General features: G+C 44.0%; 1 protein-coding gene and 1 pseudogene across 6 annotated transcripts in view; both read left to right on the top strand.

Annotated features, from left to right (window-relative positions):
• SLC4A5 (solute carrier family 4 member 5) overlaps positions 1-23,828 on the top strand; it is a 128,548-nt gene that overhangs the window by 28,878 nt on the left and 75,842 nt on the right. For all 6 annotated transcript variants that reach the window (XM_058429091.1, XM_032178299.2, XM_058429093.1 and 3 more), the window contains one exon: positions 9,983-10,174. In XM_058429091.1, the coding sequence (XP_058285074.1) occupies positions 9,983-10,174 (192 nt within the window). The remainder of the gene's footprint in view (positions 1-9,982; positions 10,175-23,828) is intronic.
• Positions 6,555-7,947, top strand: LOC116483873 (keratin, type I cytoskeletal 18-like; annotated as a pseudogene).

Raw genomic sequence — 23,828 nt, 5'->3', positions numbered from 1 at the left:
AATAAATGCCAAATATCAACATTTTATATTAATAGATTCCCAAACTGACAGCTCAATTAAAACCAGTGCAAGAGGATGTTGGGATGGCAGGTGTTTCTGTTGCTCCAAAATTGCTGACTTTAGAGGCCCAAAGCCTCCTACACACTACAGAGAAGAAGCCACGGGGCTTATGAAAAGGCAATCAGATGGGTGGCTACTGCCATTGTTACCCGAGCCCCACTTGCAGGAAAATACCAACCTCGCTGCCCACCTAGAGGCTCGGTGAGCTGCAGAATGTGTAGAGCCACTCTGGAGCTGTCAAGCAAGAAAAATACCCTGAAGAGTTGCTAGGAGAACTTGGCACATGTCCTGAGCCAAACTGCAAGATACTTACAGTAAGAGGAGAGGTCCTGCAGAGCCACAAAGGAGAATGTAGACTTGGGGGAGGGCAAGCCACTCCCCACAGTTCACTAGCTAAATCAGCGTGCTCTTTTGATTATGATAGAAGCCAAGAAAAGATGGGACAATTTAGATTCAGAACAGAAAGTAAAATTTTTTTTGACAGCCATCTCCTCTGATTTCTTTAATAAGTATACTCTTCCTGTGTATAGCCCCTTACAATTTGCATACTTATGTTCTTATACATGATCCCATTCTATCTTTTCAGAAGCCAGTTTGGTAGAGAAAGGATTTTCATTCCCACATTACAGATGAGTTCACCGAGTCCCAGAGAAGCAGGATGGCTGCAGATCAAGTAAAGGACAAGCCAGGGAGCACCCAGGGCAGCTGCCTCTTGGGTTGGGGCCTTTCTGATATACCTGCTTCTTTTCATTTCCATTCCTGGCCTCAAGGGTGGAGAATAGGAACTTGTTGTTGGAAGACCCAAATATGCTAAGCCCTTAGAGTGGAACTACTTACCTCTAAGTGCTAGTGTCTACTGCTTATCTCAAATTGCAGCTTGCTTAAACAATGCAGTGTAGGGAAGGGAAGTTCCACCATGATGTGGGGAGGTGAGAGGAGGAAGAAAGGAAACTAGTCATTCTGACACCCGTGTCCTAGGAAGTGAGGCCACACTTCATAAGAATCTCCACTTCGTTTTCTTCATCCCTGTTACATCCAGGAGAGAATGGGATCCAGAAGAGCATGCAGTGGGGTGAGCTGGGACTTTAGACAGATTTGGACACTGACATCCAAGTAACCTGACCCCTAGTACCTAGGAATGCACCAACCAGAGTAGACTCATAAAACATCTCTCTAAAGCATATTCAACATCTCTCTAAAAGGCTTAGACATGTTTCTCCATAGTTCAGCTGAGAAACAGTATAGCGTTATTTGAAAGTGGACATAGATTAGTTCTAACTGTATATTGCAAAGTCTAGGGCAAACACTAGAATTTTTTAAGGGATATAATTGATACACTCAGAGATGAGAGAAAACAGAATCATATAAAGTGCTCAGTTAAAACCAGAGGAGGAGCTGGGCATAGTGGCATGTGCCTGTAGTCCCAGCTACCCAGGAGACAGAGGCAGGAGGATTGCTTGAGGCTAAGAGTTTGAGGCCAGCCTGGGCAACACAGCAAGACCCTGTTTCTTAAAAAAAAAAAAAAAAAAAAAGATCAAAAAGGGCGAAGATTAAAAAAAAAAAGGACAAGTGCCACAAACACAAAATTGTTGTAAACATGGTAAATATTAATCCACTGATATCAATAATCACTTTATTTGTTTATTTAGAGATGAAGTGTTGCTCTGTCACTCAGGCTGGAGTGCAGTGGTGCATCTTAGCTCACTGCAACCTCTGCCTCCCAGGTTCAAGCAATTCTCGTGCCTCAGCCTCCCGAGTAGCTGGGACTACAGGTGCACACCACCACGCTGGTTTATTTTTTATATTTTTAGTAGAGATGGGGTTTCGCCGTGTTGGCCAAGCTGATCGTGAACTCCTGGCCTCAAGTGATCCACTCACCTCAGCCTCCCAAAGTGCTGAGATTACAGGCGTGAGCCACTGCGCCCAGCCAATAATTACTTCAAATATGAATGGTCTAAACATATCAATTAAAAGGCAGAGGATGTTAGACAGGATCAAAAAACAAGACCCAACCGCGTGACAAGAAACCTACATTAAATATAAAGACACAGGCCAGGTGCGATGGCTCACACCTGTAATCCCCGTACTTTGGGAGGCTGAGGTGGGAAGATCACTTGAGGTCAGGAGTTCAAGACCAGCCTGGCCAACATGGTGAAACCCTGTCTCTACTAAAAATACATAAATTAACCAGGCATGGTGGCATGCATCTGTAATCCCAGCTACTCGGGAGGCTAAGGCAGGAAATCACTTGAATCTAGCAGGTGGAGGCTGCACAGAGCAAGACTCCGTCTCCAAAAAAATGCATATATATATATATATATACACACACACACACACACACACACACACAAACATATATATACACACACACACACACACACACACACATATATATATATATATATATATATATATATACAGATAGATTAGAAGTAAAGGGAGGGAGAAAGATATACCATGATAACACTAATCAAAAGAAAGCAAGAATAGGTATCTCAATTTCAGACAAAGAAGAATTCAGAGCAAAGAACATCTCTTTAACAGGGATAAGGGAGGGCATTGCATCATGATAAAAGGGTCAATTCTTCAGGAAAACATAATAGTCCTTAACATGTATGTACCTAACAGCAGAGCATCAAAATACATGAGGCAAAAAAATGACAAAACTGAAGACGAACAGACAAATCAGCGATTATAGTTGTAGACTTCAACACCCATCTACCAGTAATTGACAGATCCAGCAGGCAGAAAATCAGTAACGATACAGTTGAAAGGAACAGCATATAAATCACCTGGATTTAATTGACATTTACAGCATACTTCGTCCAACAATAGCAGAATACACATTCTTCTCAAGCTATCCACCAAGACAGACCACATTCTGGGACATAAAACACATCTGAACAAATTTAAAGGAACAGAAGTCATGCAGAGTATGCTGTAACACCACATTGGAATTAAACTAAAAATCAATAACAGAAAGATTACTGGAAAATCCCAACATATTTAGAGATTAAACAATACACTTCTAAATAATATATGAGTAATCAAAGAAGAAGTCTTAAGAAAATTTTAAAAATATTTTGGACTAAATGAAAATGAAAATTCAACTTATCAAAATTTGTGGGATGCAGCAAAAGCAGTGCTTAGAGGAAAATGAATAACATTAAATGCATATATTAGAAAAGAAGAAAGATCTAAAAGCAACAACGTAAGCTCCCATTTTAGGAAACAAGCGAAGGAATTGCAAAATAATCCTAAAGCAAGAAGAAAAAAGGGATAATACCAAATAGAGCAGAAATCAGTGAAATTAGAAATAAGAAACAATAGAAAAAACCAATGAAACTGAAGCTATCTCTTAAAAAGATTAATAAAATTGATGAATCTCTAGCCAGGCTAACCAAGGAAAAAAGGGAGAAGACATACATTAGTATCAGAAATGAAAGGTGATCATTATTGATTCCATGGACATTAAAAGGATAATAAAGGAATATTATGAGCAACTCTATGCCTACAAATTTGATAACTTAGGTGAAATGGACTAATTTATTGAAAGACACCAACTACTAAAACTCACACAGGAGAAATAAATAATTTGAACAGGCCTATTACTATTAAAGAAGTAATAGATAATAATAATAATTAACAACTTACCAAAAAAAAAAAAAAAAAAAAGAGCAACAGGCCTTCATGATTTCACTAGTGAATTCTACCAAACATTTAAGGAAGAAAGCATATCAATTGTCTACAATCTCTTCCAGAAAATAGAAGCAGAAAGAATACTTTCTAACTAATCTAACTAATGAAGTCGGCATTATCCCAATACAAAATCAGATAAAGACATGACAAGAAGAAAAACTACAGACCAATGTCCCTTATGAATATATATGCAAAAATCCTCAACAAAATGCTAGCAGATCAAATTCAACAATGTATAAAAATAATTATACACCATGACCCAAAAGGATTTATCCCAGGTATTTAAGGCTGGTTTAGTATTCAAAAGTCAATTAAGATAATTCGTCGTATCAATAGGCCAAAGAAGAAAAATCACACAGTAATGTCAATAGATGCAGAAAAAGCATTTGACAAAATCCAACACCTATTCATAATAAAAACTTGCAGTAAACTAGGAATAGAGGGAAATTTCCTCAACTTGATTTTTAAAAAATCTACAAAAAACCTATAGCTAACATCATACTTAATGATGAGAAACTGAAAACTTTCCTACTAAGATCAGGAACAAAGCAAAGAGATCCCCTTTCACCAGCCCTTTTCAATATTGTACTGGAAATTCTAGCTAATGCAATAAGACAAGAAAAGGAAATAAATGTATATAGTTTGGGAAAGAAGAAATAAAGCTATCTTTGTTCACAGATGATACAACTGTCTATGCAGAAAATCCCAAAGAATTTATCAAACAACTCCCATAACTAATAAGTGACTATAACAAGGTCTCAGGATGTAAAGTCTTAGGATACAAAAGACAGTTGCTTTTCTATATACCAGCCATTGGAATTTGAAATTTAAGACATGATACACTAGCACCAAAACTTTTAGACATAAATCTAACAAAATGTATACAGGATCTACATGAGAAAAACTATAAAAGAAATGAAAGAAATCAAAGATCTAAGTAAATGAAAAAATATTTCGGCTGGGCACGGTGGCTCACGCCTGTAATCAGCACTTTGGGAGGCCAAGGCAGGTGGATCACGAGGTCAGGAGATCAAGACCATCCTGGCTAACATGGTGAAACCCCGTCTCTACTAAAAAAATACAAAAAAAAAATTAGCTGGGCATGGTGGTGGGCGCCTGTAGTCCCAACTACTCGGGAGTCTGAGGCAGGAGAATGGCGTGAACCCAGGAGGCAGAGCTTGCAGTGAGCTGAGATGGTGCCACTGCACTTCAGCCTGGGTAACAGACCGAGACGCTGTCTCAAAAAAAAAAAAAAAAAATTCATGTTCATGCATAGGAAAATTCAACATTGTTGTCAGTTCTCCCCAACTTGATCTATAGATGTAATATAATCCCAATAAAAATCTTAGCAAGTTATTTTTTTGGATGCTGACATATTGATTCTAAAGTGTATATGGTAAGGCAAAAGACCCAGAATAGCCAACATAACACTGAAAAAGTACAAAGTTGAAGAACTGACACTACTCAACTTCAAGACTTACTGTAAAGCTACTACAATCAAGTGTGATATTGTCAAAAGAACAGACAAATTGATCACTGGAACAGAATAAATAGCCCAGAAATGGACCCACACAAATATAATCAGCTGATCTTTGACAAAGACACAAAGGCAGTTTAATGGGAGAAGAATAGTATTTTCAGCAAATAGTGATGGAATAACTGGACATTCATATGTTTTAAAAAAAATGAATCCAGGCCAGGTGTAATGGCTCATGCCTGTAATCCCAGCACTTTGGGAGGCCAAGGCGGGTGGATTGTTTGAGCCCAGGAGTTCAAGACCAGCCTGGGCAACATAGAGATTTTGAGACTAATAAAAATAAAAAAAATAGCTGGGTGTGGTGATGCATGCCTGTGATCTCAGCTATTCTGGAGGCTGAGGTGGGAGGATTGCTTGAGCACAGGAGGTCAAAGCTGCAGTGAGCCATGATCATGCCACTGCACTCCAGTCTGGATGACAGAGTAAGACTCTGTCTCAAAAAAAAAAAAAAAAAAATTCAGACATAGTCCTTACACCTTTCAAAAAATCATCTCAGAGTGGATCTTAAACCTAAATGTATAACGCAGAACTACAAAATTTCTAGAAGATAACATATGAGAAAATCTAGGTGACCTTAGGTCTGGTGATGAGTTTTTAGATACAACCCTAAAAGCACAATTGATGAAAGAAAAAAATGATAAGCTGGACTCTGTTAAAATTAAAAACTTCTGCTCTCTGAAAGACATTTAACAGAATGAAAAGAAAACCCACAGACAAGGGGAAAATATTTGCAAAAGGTATCTATCTGATAAAAGACTTGCATCTGAAAATACCAAAAGAACTTTTAAAACTCAATAAGGAAACAACCCAGTTTAAAAATGGACAAAAGATATGAGCAAACACCTCATCAAAGAAGATATACAGATGGCAAATAAGCATATAAAAAGATTCTAAATGTCATATGTCATTCGGGAATTTAAAATTAAAACAATGAGATCCACTAACACCTATTAGAATGGCTATTTTTTAAAAAACTGACAATACCAAATGCTGATGAGGATGCAAAGCAATAGGAAATACTCTTCCATTGCTGGTGGGAATGCAAACGGTATAACCACTTTGGAAGATGGTGTGGCAGTTTCTTACAAAGCTGAACATAGTCTTGTCCGAACCAGCGATCATGTTCCTAGGTATTTACCCAATTGAGTTGAAAATTGTGTTCACATAGAAGCCTACATATGACTGTTTAGAGATGCACTATTCATTATCACCAAAACTGGAGGCCACCAAGATGTCCTTCAATAGGAGAATGGATGAACAAACTACAGTACATTCATCGGTGGAATATTGTTCAGAGATAGAAAGAAATGAGGTCATCAGTAAAGTCTGAGTCCTTTCCTCTCACTCTCCTCCCCAGACAGCATGAGCTTCACCACTCGTTCCACCTTCTTCTTCAACTACTGGTCCCTGGGCTCTGTGCAGCTGCCCAGCTACAGTGTCTGGCTGGTCAGCAGCGTGGCCAGTGTCTATGCAGGTGCCGGGGGATCTCGTTCCCGGATCTCCGTGTCCTGCTCCACCAGCTTCCAGGGTGGCATGGGGTCTGGGGGCCTGGCCACGGGGATGGCTGGGGGTCTGGCAGGAATGGGAGGCATCCAGAACGAGAAGGAGATCATGCAAAGCCTGAACGACTGCCTGGCCTCCTACCTGGACAGTGAGGAGCCTGGAGACTGAGAACAGGAAGCTGGAGAGCAAAATCCAGGAGCACTTGGAGAAGAAGGGACCCCAGGTCAGAGACTGGAGCCATTACTCAAAGACCATTGAAGACATGAGCGCTCAGATCTTCGCAAATACTGTGGACAATGCCCACATTGTTGTGCAGATGGACAATGCCCGTCTTGCTGCTGATGACTTTAGAGTCAACTATGAGACAGAGCTGGCCATGTGCTAGTCTGTAGAGAGCGACATCCGTGGGCTCCACAAGGTCATTGATGACACCAGTGTCACTTGGCTGCAGCTGGAGACAGAGATTGAGGCTCTCAAGGAGGAGCTGCTCTTCATGAAGAAGAACCATGAAGAGGAAGTAAAAGGCCTACAAGCCCAGATTACCAGCTCTGGGTTGACCGTGGAGGTAGATGCCCCCAAATCTTAGGACGTTGACAAGATCATGGCAGACATCTGGGCCCAATATGACTAGCTGGCTCAGAAGAGCTGAGAGGAGCCGGACGTACTGGTCTTAGCAGATGGAGGAGAGCACCACAGTGGTCGCCATGCAGTCTGCCAAGGTTGGAGCTGCTGAGATGATGCTCATGAAACTGGGATGTACAGTCCAGTCCTTGGAGATTGACCTGGACTCCATGAGAAATCTGAAGGCCAGCTTGGAAAACAGCCTGAGGGAGGTGGAGGCCCACTACACCCTGCAGATGGAGCAGCTCAATGGGATCTTGCTGCACCTGGAGTCAGAGCTGGCATAGACCCAGGCAGAGGGACAGTGCCAGGCCCAGGAATACAAGGCCCTGCTGAACATCAAGCTCAAGCTGGAGGCTGAGATCACCACCTACCACTGCCTGCTGGAAGATGGTGAGGACTTCAATCTTGGTGATGCCCCGGACAGCAGCAACTCCATGCAAATCAGCCAAAAGACCACTACCCACTGGATAGTGGATGGCAAAGTGGTGTCTGAGAATAATGACACCAAAGTTATGAGACATTAAGCCAGCAGAAGCAGGGTACCCTTTGGGGAGCAGGAGGCCAATAAAAAGTTCAGAGGTTAAAAAAAAAAAAGAAATGAACTATCAAACCTTGAAAACACATGGAGGAAGCTTAAATGTATATTGCTAATCGAAAGAGCCAATATGAAAAGGCTTCATAATATATGATTCCTGTAAGAGTTAAAGAAAGGAAAGAAACATGAAAAGTAGCTCAACAGTCAAAGACAGGTTTATTTTGGAGAATAAACCTGAGAGGGGCTTCTGGCCGATTTGGGTCAGAAGCGTTCTCTCTTACAGACTAAGACTATTTATTTTAGGGTAAGAGAACTTACCACAAGCTTGGAATGTTTCTATGTGGGGAAGAAGTTTATGGTGGTGTTGGAATGTCTGTGGTCAGAGAGGCAGTTATCCTGGGGCTAACATCTCTCTGGCCAGAGGGGAGGTTATCTCAGGGCTGGCATGTCTCTGGTCAGGGAGGGGTTTTGAATGTTTCTGGTTGGAGATGTTATTTGTGGTTTATGTTCATGCTCACCTTAGCCATTAGGCTTATGCCCTTTGGATTTAGGTGGTTTTTGATCAAGGTGAACTTTAGAATGGCAGTGCTTGTCCAACAAGATGGCAATGCTCCTGCTCTGTCAATTCCAACTCTGTGATATTTTGGAAAAGGCAAAATTGTAGAGATAGTAAATAAAAAGGGGGTTGGAGCCAGGCACAGTGGCTCACGCCTATAATACCGGCACTTTAGGAGGCCAAGGCGGGTGGATCACAAGGTCAGGAGTTCGAGACCAGCCTGGCTAACATGGTGAAACCCCGTTTCTACTAAAGATACAAAAAAATTAGCCAGGCATGGTGGTGCATGCCTGTAATCCCAGCTACTTGGGAGGCTGAAGCAGGAGAATCGCTTGAACCTGGGAAGGGGAGGTTGCAGTGAGCCAAGATTGTGCCATTGCATTCCAGCCTGGGCAACAGGGCAAGACTCTGTCTCAAAAAAAAAAAAAAAAAAAAAAGGGGGTTGGAGGGAGTAAGGGGTGGGATGAAGAGGTGAAACACAGGATATTTAGAGTAGTGAAGCTATTCTATATGATATATAATTGTAGATGCATGTCCTTATGCATTTGTCAAAACCCATAGAAGTATCTATACAATAGAAGAGTAAACTTTAATGTAAACTATATAGTTAATAATAATGTATCAGTATTGGCTCATTAATTATAACAAATGCACCACACTAATGCAAGATGTTAATAATAGGGAAAACTGTAGGGGTAGAGGTAGGGTTAGGGTCAAGGTAGGTACATTGAACTCTGTGTACCGTCTGCTCAATAATTCTGTAAATCTTAAACTGTTCTAAAAGCCTATTAATTATTTTAAAAATTGTTGACTTAAGACAACACTGATGTTAAACTGATAGCAATGTCCTATCTGCGAGGTGAGGGAATTCCAGCTGCCTCTGTGGGCTTTGCCCATTACCCTGGGTTTCAATAGTAATCAGGCTTATTAGTGGGATTCTGAATTAGGGCTCTTGGTAACTTTAGTTCTTAGAAATTTTAGTTTACAAAGCTAGCTTTGTGAAACCCTCAATAACTCACTTTTCTGATAAGTAGTCTATGTAGTCCTTGATTGTTAGTAAAAATGACTCTCAGTAGAAATGCATATGACTTTCCCATAACGATCAAAGAGGGCACTTGGCATTTTGAACTACATCTGTGACCCACTGAGGGACTTTCCCCTTAACCACGTGTCATAAGCCATATCCAGTAATCACTGTTCCGGACAAGCAAGAGCGGGGGAATGGGAGTTCTGCTCATTCTAACAGAATTCTAATTATAGCACTGAGGGTGTTCCCTCCAGCAACTGTTGATTTGGTTCATTAATGGAACTCTGTCAAACCCAAGCCTCAGGGCAATGACCCCATCCTGGCACTCCATGTCTTCCATTTTGCTTCTGCAGCCCAATCTCTTTGTAACTGGTGGATATTATGGAAAAATGCCAATTTTCAGTAACCCTGCCTCCCCTGTCTTTTATGCCGTGTCCACAGAATGCCCTCCTATCCACATTGGGCTTCCGGTACCCAGTTACCCTCAAAGAAAAACTGACCAGAAGGGACATCTTTCAGGCCTGCAAAAAATCCACTGGGGCCTGCGGCCAGACCAGCCACAGCAGGAACTGTCTGGCCCAGGGAGTGGGGCAAGCAGCCAGGACAGCAGCATGGATCTTATCAGCAGGACTCGTGAGTTCCTTGAGGGGCATGTTCTGGGGAGGCATCCTGCTGGTGTGTCCAGATGGGACCCAGCAGGGCAGGGGGGATTTTCTGGAGAATGTGGGTAACGCTCCACATGGCTCAGCCTAGCCTCTCTGGCCCCTTCTGCTCTGCTTCCATTGTTGGCCAACCTTCCTGCTCATTGACACTTTTGGTCAGACTCAAGCCCTCTGTCTTTCTCTGGGGACTTTGAGACCTCCACTCTGATCCATTCTATGTTGATTTCATGGTTTAATTCTCAGAATTATTTCCCTCATTTCCAAATTCCAAGGACCATACGGTCGTTGCCCTAAGAACCAATAATGGACATGCTTGTTTTGTATGAGGCATTGTGCTCAGTAAACTGAAGTTCTTGTTACATTAGTTCCACCCTCTCTCCTCACTGCAGCTGAAAGGCCTGGTACAGAATTGTGTAGTCACCCTGCACTGTAGCTTGCAAGACACCTAGGAAGCTTTCTTCCAGGACAACAAAGCCCCCAGGCCTTCCTCTGCTCCTTCAGAAAATAGTTCTGGGCTAATTAAAAATCAGTCTTTTGCTCTTTCCTTTGGAAAGAAAATGATCAATCTTAAGAGGAGTAAAAAGGACTGGAATCCTTAGGGCACAAATGTGACATTTTATTTTCTAGACTCTACTGATGTTTCTGGGGACGTGATTTCACTCTCAGCATATCCCAAACCTGCCTAATAAACAGTATTAATTTGGTTTCTGCTATATATAGCTCACTGTCTTGAGCGTGGAAGAGTTGGTTTATTATACTATCTATACCTTCCAAGGGGTGTCAGAGGCAGTGACTGCATCTTAGTATCCTGGCAGGAGACCTGATGCACCTGCTCTCACAGGCCATGGGAGCTACCCCCAACCCCGCAGAGCCCTCTACAACCCCCATCATTGGCATTAGGTCGACCAGGGCCTGCGGCTTTTACAGAGTAAATGTGCCTTTGTAGGAGATGGGGTAATGGTAAATCCTTTGGAGGAGTCCAGTGTAAGAGATGGGCTATAGTTAAAATACAACATACACACACACACACACACACACACACACACACACAACACATGCACATGCATACACAGACATACACCACACACACACACACACAAACCACGTGCACATGCACACACACACACACACACACAGAGTCCTGCTCAGGAGTAGGAACATCAGAGAACAAGAGGAAAGCAAGCCTGCTGGGAAGACCTCTTGCCCTCGTGTTGGTTCTGGATGCCTCCCACGTACTGACATGGTCTCTGAGATGTTCCCCTGTCACCCCACCACCTCTCCTACATTCAGGATTGAGGTCGTCCTTGGAAAGTGGAGTCTGCTGGGTCCCTCCTGAGCCAGAGAAGAAGAAAGCAGTTTAGATTTGGGGCCCTCTGCTCAAAGAATTTTGAAGAGGTGACATAGAACATCACAGAAGTAGTTATAGATGGTGGATTTGACATTGCTTTGGTGGTGTCTTGTTCAGTTAAGTGGACACTGATTTTAAATGCAAACCAAAGGAAAAAGAATGTAGAACCCTTTGGCATATATATATTTTTGAGACGCAGTCTCATTCTGTTGCCCAGGCTGGAGTTAAGTGGCACGATCTCGGCTCACTGCAACCTCTGCCTCCCAGGTTCAAGTGATTATCATGCCTCAGCCTCGCGAGTAGCTGGGATTACAGGCATGTACCACCACGCCCAGCCAATTTTTGTATTTTTAGTAGAGATAGGGTTTCACCATGTTGGGCAGGTTGGTCTCTAACTCCTGACCTCAAGTGATCTACCTGCTTCAGCCTCCCAAATTGCTGGGATTACAGGCATGAGCCACCACGTCCAGCCCCTTTGGCATATTTGTACCAAATATATTGGTGCATTTCCTTCACTGTCTGCTCTTCCTATACGATGTGTGTGTTACTGGCTTGTTCCTGACAGGGCTGTGGAGTAGGAAAGGGAAAATGGGAGAGCCTGGGAGGACAGGGAATTTTAGGCCATGTCTCATAAGCTGGAGTAAAGACAAGACCCCTTTTAAAGGGAAAATAAAGTCTTGTGGACCCATGAAAATGCATTTGTATATTTGTAGGGCCCCAGGAAGCCATATATTCCAATGTGAGAAATAATCTAACTAATTAGGGTTTTATTCCATAAAAGTATCTTCCAATTATGAATTATAACCCAAGTTTTGCTATTCCGTCTAATAAAAGGAATATTTTTAAGATTATCAAAATGGAAGCAAAATTTAAAAGTTCAAGTAAAACCTTTCTACCCCTGAGAATACATTCCAGACCGCAGTTGCAGACGCTTTGGTTTAAGGAAGCCACAAAGCCTGGTAACAAAGTCACCAACCACAGTGATTTTTCTGCAGCCCATAGGCATTGAGTTGGTTTCTGCTGTTCTTCATGGAGTGGAAGTCTCAACCCTCAGTCTTTCACTTCTAAGCAAAATGGGCATTGTATGTGTGATATAGATATAAACCTAGCTCTTGCCACATCTCAGGGATAGTGTCAGTGCCCTGCGGAAGTGAAAATAAAACAGCGCCAGAATCATTTTACCTGCCTTGTCTGGATAATTGAATCTCCCACTTCTCTTTGCTGTAGGACACCAGACCACATATGTTTTTCCTCTCTGAGTGTCCTGTCTGTCCTGTAAATCCATCCAGACACCTAGGCAGGGGGGCCAGCTGGTCTGGCTGCATAGCCCAGCAGGAACTCCCACTTCAGAGGACAGGGGCATCCTGCAGAGTATGAGGGGCCTGGGCCAGGCAGGGTGGCTAGATGTGTCTGGACCTGAGGGTCAGGCACACTATGCAGATGGAAGATTGAGCAGAGACCCCTTCAGTTCCTGCCTTACAGAATAATGGCAAAGATCCAATAAGACAGTATATGTGAAGGGGCTTGGTACCTGTGAAAGCCCCCTGAGAATGATAGTTCAATATCATTTTTAACTTAATGTATAATATTAATAATCATAACTATAAAGTTGAAACAAATGCCAGGTAGCTGACTTTTATTCCTTTCACAGAGACCCACGAGGGTGCCTTTAATGTATACTGCAAAGTTCCTAACCTCCAGGACAGTTTTGAAATACACAATCCAGCTGCCTGATGTGTTAGATGTGAATGGGGCTTGGGTGTCTGTACTTTTCTATTAAGTTCCAGTGTACCTGGTTAAAAGATACACTATCCTAAAGAAATTTGATGCTTCCTTGAACCACATTTAAGTTGCAGAACCCTGTGAAGTCCCTGCTTTAACTCTAGTTGAGGCCCAAGTAACTGCTGGTCCTCATTCCCACAGCAGGTCAGGGGCAGGAAAGAGGCCAGCCCAGGCATCCTTGTCCTTCTTGTACTGGCTCCATGCCCTACATGAAAAGCAGCCCCTTGCTTCAAAGTTGCCCTCTGGGGCCGGGTGCGGTGGCTCACGCTTGTAATCCCAGCACTTTGGGAGGCCGAGGCGGGCGGATCACGAGGTCAGGAGATCGAGACCACGGTGAAACCCCGTCTCTACCAAAAATACAAAAAATTAGCCGGGCGTGGTAGCTACTCGGAGAGGCTGAGGCAGGAGAATGGCGTGAACCCGGGAGGCGGAGGTTGCAGTGAGCCGAGATCGCGCCACTGCACTCCAGCCTGGGCGACAGAGCAAGACTCCGTCTCAAAAAAAAAAAAAAAAAAAAGTTGCCCTCTGGATCATGTCAGAGCCCCTTGGAGAAAATATCTTGCACCTGGAGATGACAGACCCACAAACAGATGAGCATAAATTGGTGGGAGGTGCATTGATGGAGGTCTGCACAGGAAACTATAGGAGGAGAAACAGGAGCACATAGGCCCAGGTGGTGAGTGGTGGCAGAGGGGGCAGCACAGGGCTTCCTGGAGCAGGTGACACCTGTCATGAGTCTTAAATGATAGGTAAAAATTAGCTAGAAAAGGCAGCTGGGAGAATTAAGGAAAAGGAAATTCATACATTTTTCTAGCTTTATTGAGGTAGAATTGACAAAATTATGTATGTTTAGGGTATAAAACATGATTTGATATACATACACATTGTGAGATGATTACCACAATCAAATTAGTTAACGCCTTCATCACCACTCATAGTTACCTTTGTGTGTGTGTATGGTAAGAACACTTAAGATCTCTCTAAACAAATTTCAAGTATGCAGTACAGTATTATTAGCTATAGTCACCATGCAGTACATTAGATCCCTGGAAAATTTTCATCTTTGACCAACATCTCCCCATCTTCCACATCCAACCCCTGGTAAATACTGTTCTGCCCTCTGTTTCTATGAGTTCAGCTTTTTCAGATTCCACATATAAGCCAGAACATGCAATAGTTCTGGCTTATTTCACTGCCAAGTGAAATTGCAGGTTCTTCCATGTTGAAACAAATGGCAGAATTTCCTTCTTTTTTATGGCTGAATAACATTCCATTGTATATATTTATATATGCCACATTTTCTTTATCCCTTCATCTGTCAGTGGACATGCAGGTTGTTTCTGTTTTGGCTATTGTGAATAATGCTGCAGTGAACATGGGCACGTGGATATCTTTTCAAGATACTGATTTGGCTTCCTTTGGATGTATATACCCAGAGATGGGATTGTTGGATCATATACTAGTCCTACGTTTTATGTTTTGAGGAACTTCCATATTATTTTCCATAATGGCTGTACCAATTTACATTCGCACCAACAGTGCACAAGTGTTCGCTTTTCTCCACATTCTTGCCAATACTAGTTATCTTTTGCTTTTTGTAGCCATTCTAACAGGTATAAGGTGACATCTCACTATGGTTTTGGTTTTAATTTGCATTTCCCTGATGATTAGTGATGGTGAGCACTTTTTCACGTACCTACTGGCCATTTCTATGTTGTATTAGTCCGTTCTCATGCTGCTAACAAAGACATAACCGAGACTGGGTAATTTATAAAGAAAAAGAGGCTTAATGGACTCACAGTTCCACATGGTTGGGGAAGGCTCACAATCATGGCAGAAGGTGAAGGAGGAGCAAAGGCATGTTTTACATGGTGGCATGCAAGAGAGCATGTGCAGGGGAACTGCTCTTTATAAAACTATCAGGTCTCATGAAATTTATTTATTTATTGGGATGGAGTTTCGCTCTTATTGCCCAGGATGGAGTGCAATGGCGCAATCTCAGCTCACCACAACCTCTGCCTCCCGGGTTCCAGCAATTCTCCTGCATCAGCCTCCCGAGTATCTGGGATTACATGCATGTGCCACCACACCCAGCTAATTTTTGTGTTTTTAGTAGAGACGGGGTTTCTCCATGTTGGTCAGGCTGGTCTTGAACTCCCAACCTCAGGTGATCTGCCTTCCTCGGCCTCCCAAAGTGCTGGGATTACAGGCGTGAGCCACTGCGCCTGGCAAGATTTATTCACTATCATGAGAACAACATGGGAAAAACCCGTCCATATGATTAAATTACCTCCCACCAAGTCCCTCCCATGACACATGGGGATTATGGGAGCGACAATTCAAGATGAGATTTGGATGGTGACACAGCCAAGCCATATCATATGTTTTCTTTAGAAAAACATCTATTCAGATCCTTGGCCTTTTTTTAAGGGTCTCACTGTGTTGCCCAGGCTGGACTTGAACTCCTGGGATCAAGCTATCCTCTTGCCTCAGCCTCCTGAGGCACTGGGACAACAGGCACATGCCACTGTACCTGGCTTCCTTTGCCCATTTAAAAATAGGATTTTTTTTTTTTTTTTTTTTTGCTGTTGAGTTGTATGAGTTCCTTATATATTTTGGGTATTAAGCCCTTATCAGATATATGGCTTGCAAATCTTTTCTCCCGTTCTATAGGTTGCCTTTTCATTTTGTTGATTGTTTCCTTTGCCATGCAGAAGCCTTTTCATATGATATTGTTGCACTAGTTTATTTTTGCTTTTGTTACCCATGCTTTTGGTGCCATATCCAAAAGAAATCACTGCCAAGACCAATGTAAAATAACTTTTCTCCTGTTTTCCTTTAGCACTTTTATGTTTTGAGGTCTTACATTTAAGCCTTTAATCCATTTCAAGTTAATTTTTTGTCAGTGGTATAAGATGGGGTCCAATTTTATTCTTCCGCATGTGGATATCCAGTCTTCTCAACACCATTTGTTGAAGAGACTAATCTTTTCACTTTGTGTATTCTTACCACCCTTGTCAGATACTAGCTGACCATGTATGTGTGCATTTGTTTCTGTGCTTTCTATTATATTCCCTTGGTCCATGTGCCTGTCTTTATGCCAGTACCATACTGTTTAGATTACTATAGCTTTGTAATATAGTTTGAAATCTGGAATTACATCTTCTCAATCCTCACACCAACAGTAAAAGGGAGATATCATTATCCCCATCTTCAGATTGAGAAACTAAGATTCAAAGAGATGTAGCATAATGCAGATGTTAATCAGTGAACGTCGGAAATAAAAACAGATCTATTGACTCCAAAGACTGTGCTTGCCCTTTCACTACATTGCTTTCCTTTATAAGATGTCATTGGTCAGTCATCATATCGGACCCAGGCTGATAATGATGTCCTTTCAAGTAGCCAAATTGCCTTATGTTGAAAGGAATAGATAGGAAATAAACTGCCATAGCAGTTGGTTTATTTATTTTCTCTCTCCCTTACCACACTTTCCCCCAATGTGAATATATTAATAATTTAGGAAGTCAGTACTTAGTAGCCAATCAATTTTGACTCAAGCAGAACTCATATGATGAATAGAATCATCAAGCTGTGGTGAAAGTCAGTAGGAGCCAGGGTTTCTACCCTGGGGGGAAAAAATGTGTTTTCTGGCTGTGAAAACCTCTTGAGAGGCCATTAGGAGAAAGAGGATTAGAAGCAGCTTTAGAAATGTGGTTGCACTTCCACTTTTCTAGGCTGCTAATAAGAATTGGAGCCAAGATTTAAGAGAAACAAGGTTGGTCAATCCCAACTGGGGTGTGTAGACCCTGGAGTCTCAGTATTCTCATCTGGAGAGTGAAAGATTGTTGCAGGGTGGCCAATTGTCTCAGTCTGCCCAGGACTGAGACTTGTCCCAGGATGAGGGAGGGAGGACTTTCAGTGCTAAAACCAGGTCAGTCCTAGGCAAACTGCATGGTTGTTCATGCCAAATTGCTATGAGTTGTTAAATGAGAGATAAATAGATATTAGATACCTCACATGGTGCATGGTGCATGGTAGGCACTTAACATATGGTTGGTTCACTTTATACACATTAACCCAATTTAAGAGCACCACGCCCAAATCTTTTTTCTCTACAAGTGGGCATTTGTTTGATTTGGCTGCCCTCATTGGTACTGAGAAGCTTATGAGATCCTTCTGATGGAAGGAGTGTGAAAAATATTCAAGCCTTCATCTATTTGCCAGGTATTGAGCAACACTGGGGTCACCAAAAGATCAAAATTACCCTTAGATGAGAAGTAAAGGAGAGAAAGGCTTTCTATTAAGACACTGGAACCTCACAAGGTTCCAAAGCCTTAGGACCAAAGACATGTTTCATGTTGTCTTTCTTTTCTGATAAGGAAGGAGCAAGGGTTAGGATAGAAAATAAGTTTATGTCTAAAACATCTCCTGCGCTAAGGAATCCCTGAGGCAGGCCACGTTTCAAACATAGGAGCAAAGACAATTGGCTTTCTTTTTTTTTTTTTTTTTTGAGACAGAGTCTTGCCCCGTCACCCAAGCTAGAGTGCAGTGGCATGATCTCGGCTCACTACAACCTCCGCTCCAGGTTCAAGCAATTCTCCTGCCTCAGCTTCCCGAGTAGCTGGGATTACAGGCATGTGCCACCACACCCAGCTAATTTTTTTGTGTGTGTTTTTAGTAGAGACTGGTTTCACCATGTTGGCCAGGCTGGTTTCAAACTCCTGACCTCAAGTGACTCAAGTGATCCACCCGCCTCGGCCTCCCAAAGTGCTAGGATTACAGATGTGAGCCACAGTGCCTGGCTGACATTGGCTTTCTTTTAGGGTTTGAAACTTTAAAATGGGGGTGGCTTCCTCACCTTTGTCTACTTAATTTGGATCTTGAAGGCAGTGGTGAAGAGGGGAGAAGTGAGAAAAGAGAAAAGGAGGAAGAAAAAGGAGAAAGGATAAAAATCATTCTAGACCTTTTATGCTCCCCGCAACCCTGGGGCTGGGGAAGGAAGGCAAATTAAAATTACCTCAAAGAAGTCTCTTTCTATCCCACTCTCTTCTTGCCCTTTAACACCTTAAAACCAAGATCTCCCCGAATTTTCAACATATACTGCATTCCCTCCTTAGCCAAGAGGGCTGTTCTCCTAAAAAACAAAAACAAAACTCAAGCAAAAAACCCTACCAGGAGAGAATCTTGAGTTAGTGACCTTAAGACCTTAAGGGGAAATGGGTTGAGAGCCTGAATTTGCAAGTGAACCAATGAAAGTCCTAATATAAAGTTTTTATAACCTTATTCCATATGGTTAACTAAAATAGACTCCAGCCTCCTCGCCACATTCTAGAGTAGGCCCACACCTTTGCTTAAATGTCTGTGAATTGGCCGGGCGCAGTGGCTCACGCTTGTAATCCCAGCACTTTGGGAGGCCGAGGCGGGCGAATCACAAGGTCAGGAGATCGAGACCACGGTGAAACCCCGTCTCTACTAAAAATACAAAAAGTTAGCCGGGCGTGGTGGCGGGCGCCTGTAGTCCCAGCTACTCGGAGAGGCTGAGGCAGGAGAATGGCGTGAACCCGGGAGGCGGAGCTTGCAGTGAGCCGAGATTGTGCCACTGCACTCCAGCCTGGGCGACAGAGCAAGACTCCGTCTCAAAAAAAAAAAAAAAAAAATGTCTGTGAATTTCCAAAGGCTTCTAGTCTCACTGTTGCCCTGGCTCCAAGTCCCTGCTTGGTGGACTCAGTCTCACTGTGCTTCACCTTTGGCATCTGTTCTCTGCTTTCACCTCCAGGAAAGCCCAGGTATGGAGTTCTGTCCTGCTGTGGTTTCCTCAAAATTGGTCGTTTAAGGCATATAGGTGAGCAGCAGGCTTTGTTGAAGGTTTAGAACCATGGAGGGGGTTTACTTTGCAGAGATACTCAATTTTTTTCTTTTTTTTTTTTTTTTGTTTGTTTTTGAGAAGGAGTCTCCCTCTATTGCCCAGGCTGGAGTGCAGTGGTATGATCTCTGCTCACTGCAACCTCTGCCTCCCAGATTCAAGCAATTCTCTTGCCTCTGCCTCCTGAGTAGCCAGGACTACAGGCACCCACCACTACGCCCGGCTAATTTTTGTATTTTTATTAGAGGCGGGGTTTCACCATGTTGGCCAGGCTGGTCTTGAACTCCTGACCTCAAATAATCCACCCACTTTGGCCTCCCAAAGTGCTGGAATTATAGACATGAGCCACCGCACCTGGCCGAGATACTCAATTTTTAAAATGAGTTATTAGATATCTGTGTTCTTAAAAATCCTCTGGCCACTGAAGATTTCCCCTTGGCCACCTTCCTCTGTAGTTTCACCTTCCTACCATATTTTTGGCAACTCCCACCCCCCATCACTGCCCTCCTGAGTCTCCTCATATCTCCTTGCTCCTCGGTTTCTGAGCCCCCTCTCCTCAGCGCCCCCTCTCCAACACACACACACTCACTCCACTCATATGATTTACCTCGGTCTGTCTCACCTTAGCTCAGAGCCCATTTTCACCCAACTGGACACATAATGTGTTGAACTAAACACAAAGACCATCTCTCAGTCTAGCCCTTATGCAGCATAAAAGAACTGAAAGAGGGCCAGGCATGGTGGCCCACGCATGTAATCCCAGCACTTCGGGAGGCTGAGGCAGGTGGATCACTTGAGGCCAGGAGTTTGAGGCCAGCCTGGCCAACATGGCGAACCCAGTTTCTACTAAAAATATAAAAATTAGCCGGGCGTGGTGGCAGACACCTGTAATCCCAGGTACTCGGGAGGCTGAGGCACGAGAATCGCTTGAACCCTGGAGGCAGAGATTGCAGTTAGCCGAGATTGTGCCACCGCACCCCAGACCGGGCGACAGAGCAAGACTGTGTCTCAAAAAACAACCCAAAAAACTGAAAGAGGCCTTTAAATTTTCTCTCTCCTTTCTCCCTCCCCACTGGCCTCTGTCAGATGAAAGAAGCAGGATCAAGATTCAACTTCCTACTGATATAATTAGGCTCCATACCCCTCTTGGCTTGGAAGGAAAAAGCAGAGCAACTGTTTAGTTTGGTTTTAAATGACAGCTTCTTCATTATACTGCATTTATATCTACCAAAACAGAACAATAAGGACAACATGCAAATTGAAGACTCTTGGTGACATTTTTAAATCTTAAATCATGAGTAATAATTGCCTTTTACCCTTTTGGCTTTCCAGAAACGTCTGACTCTCCTTCCCTTGTGCTCCAATGAGATGGATGTCGTTGTTCTCCTTTTGCTGTTGGGTCTTATAAATGCTCAGGGCCTTTCTGATTTCACACTGAGGTTGTTGCTCTTCCCAGGCCTGATAGGTTCAGAGTGGCGTAGGGAACTCAGATGGGAAAGACGGAGGGATCTCTTATCTGAATTTCTCAGCTAGCCTTGACTGAGTCTCCCCTGACCCCCAACATACTTAGACCTTCTCCAGCCTTGGCTCCATCCACAAGTACTTTTGAGGGGCCGGCCATGCACGTGCCAGGCTCTGCCAGCCCCTGTGACCCAGCTGAGCTTCCTCCCTTATCCGGGGTCACGGCGTGTTTCCTTGACCTCTCTTTCTTTCTTTCTTTAGGCCTGCCCTGCCTTTGTTTACTCCCTGTTCTTTTACTTTTCACATGACTAGACTTAATCTAACTATTCTTATGACAGTGACTCAACATTCTTTTATAACCTTTACACTTACGGTTTTCAAGAAGGTACTCAGAAAAAAATCTCCACACTCTAGAATTTCATACAAAGGGGGCTCGTGATTAAGAAGGTAATTTTAGGCCGGGCGCTGTGGCTCACGCTTGTAATCCCAGCACTTTGGGAGGCCGAGGCGGGCGGATCACAAGGTCAGGAGATCGAGACCACGGTGAAACCCCGTCTCTACTAAAAATACAAAAAATTAGCCGGGCATGGTGGCGGGCACCTGTAGTCCCAGCTACTTGGAGAGGCTGAGGCAGGAGAATGGCGTGAATCTGGGAGGCGGAGCTTGCAGTGAGCCGAGATCACGCCACTGCACTCCAGCCTGGGTGACAGCACGAGACTCTGTCGCAAAAAAAAAAAAAAAAAAAGAAGGTAATTTTATCCCTATTTGAACTGGCTCAGGGAAGGAGGGAGAGAAGGAGTGTGGGGAGAGATTGTTTATATTACAAGAGCAAAGGAGTTTCTTACAGTCCCAAAGCAAAACGAAGAGCCGGGCTCAAGTGGGTGAGCCCAGTGCCTTCTCAGCCCCCTCTCTGGGTGTACACAGCCCTTTCCCACAGCTTCGCCTCTAGGCTGCTTCCTCTCTTTGCAGCCCAGCCCTTTCTGCCTCTTCCATTTACCAGCTCTGTCTCCCAGAAACCATCAGGAAAGGCCCAGCTAACTCAGAGACCCAGTTCAAAATTCACAGGCTTGGGTCAGGTGTCCAGTGAACCATTCCTGCTCCAACTCATTGTGGCCAGGAACACGGGTCACATGTCACACAAACACGGCTGCCCAGGGTCATCCTTATGAGAGGGGGGGACATGGGCTGGGCAGACATCCCAAAGCCACCCACCCCAGGAAGGATTCCCATGAACAAAGCAAGTCAGCAGATTCTCTCCTCTTCCTCTCTCAGAGGGCACACTTGGAGTTTGTATACAGCCTTCTAGAAAAAGAACGTTATTGCCCATGAAACTAGGACTCAGGGCCTCCAAGACCCACTTCACACAGTTGGCAAGAATGGCTTTGGCTCCTTTGGGTTCTCTCTCCTGCTCCCCAATAGTCAGTGGCCTGGAGTCACCTGAATCCCCCCATCCCTGCTCACTCTGCTTCGCCCTGAGCTCCATTTCCTTGTTCTTGGCTCCTGTCTTGCTGAGGCCAGCCTCAGCAAATACACTCCTGAGTGTCAGGCAGTCAAATCCATTCACCCCCAGCAAATATGCATTGAGTACACATGCTGTGTGAATGCATGTCAGGGGCCAGCAGTGCGATGTGAACAAGATAGGCCCTGACCTTACAAAGCTGACCGTGTAGCCACCCATCAGGGAGCCGATGAGAGAGAGAATGTCTGAAAGGACTTGCCCAGAGCTGAGGACTCCAGGATTGATTGTGTCCTGATGTTGACTTCCAGATGGCCATAATGGCTCCCAGATCTTTACTAAGAGTTGAAGCCCACACTGCTTGCTAGTTTGCAGGCCACTAGATCATTTTGTGCTAAGTCAGTCCCCACCCAGTAAAAGCATGATTCTTTGTGTGGCTTTAGTGTGCCTCCTGAAGTGGTCCCAACCAAGGTTGTGTTTCTCCCAGCAATTGCTGTTAGAATCCATTCCTATAATTGGGCTGGCACTTTGTGACTCTTGCTGTTAGCTATAGAACAGAGGGGCTATTACCTGTGGCATTTCTCATTATGTGGATTAACTTCTGACGTGCTGCACACATGTGGGATCCGCAGGGCATTAGAGAAACCCTGACCCAGTGGCCCAGCATGTGGTGAGCTAAACCTTCTGTGGGCAGAAAGGAGGGGCAGAGACAGCGTAGGGGCCTGGGGTGGAGGGCCAGAGGTAGCATGGGAGGAGCATGGAGTCTAGAAGCTGAGAAGGATTGGGCCCTTGGAATGTTTGGAGGGAACAGGCTGGTGACTGGTAGTAACAGAGGAAGCGTCTCACCTGCTGGCATCAACAATAATAGCAATATCACCTATTGAGCGACTGGTATACACAAGTGCTGTGCCAGCCAGTCACATTACATGTATTATCTCATTGAATCCCTGCCACAGTCCAGTGAGGGGGGCATGATTATTACCACTTCATAGATGAGGAAACTAGGGCTCAGTGGGAGCTTGATGCCTTGCCAGGATCCTACTGCTAGTAATAGCAGAGTCCGGAGTTGAGCCCAGGTCTGGGCTCTTAAAGCACCACATGAATAAAGAGAATCTTTTTGGGATCCTTGGCCATCTTTTTTTTGGTATTGAGGCCACCCACAGGGCCTGACTTGGTGTGGCCTGCTGTGGCCACTCAGAAGGAGCTGGGTCAACCTCAGCCACAGTGCAGTGGAAGCTGCAGAGCCTGGGACCCTCAGGCAGGGCCTGGTGTCCTCTGCTTCTGTTTTCTCAGCTTTAAAACGGGCATACTTGTGGCCAGGTGTGATGGCTCACACCTGTAATCCCAACACTATGGGAGGCTGAGGCGGGAGGATTGTCTGAGCACAGGAGTTCGAAACCAGCCTTGCAAAACATAGCGAGACCCTGTCTCTAAAAATAAAAAAATAAAATGGGCATACTTGATCCTCGAGCCTCAGGTCTGAAAATATCACCAGTGGAGCCAGCCTCAATGGGGCAGTGTAGGGGGAGGATGTCAGATGTCTGCTCTCCCCCAGGCTCTGCTAACCTGTGTTGGGGCCTAGGGGGCCTATGGGGTAAACTGGGTCTTGGTTTTCTCATCCGTGAAATGAAGGGTTTGGACTTGACCATCACTAAGCTCCCTCCCAGCTCTAAGACTTAGTGAATTCAGGGTTTGTAACTCCCTGGAGCAGC

This window comes from Hylobates moloch, unplaced genomic scaffold (assembly GCF_009828535.3).
Source record: "Hylobates moloch isolate HMO894 unplaced genomic scaffold, HMol_V3 SCAFFOLD_15, whole genome shotgun sequence".
NCBI classification, from domain to species: Eukaryota; Metazoa; Chordata; class Mammalia; order Primates; family Hylobatidae; genus Hylobates; species Hylobates moloch.
The sequence above is the reverse complement of the archived record's forward strand: the minus strand, read 5'-3'. Positions and strand labels throughout refer to the sequence as shown.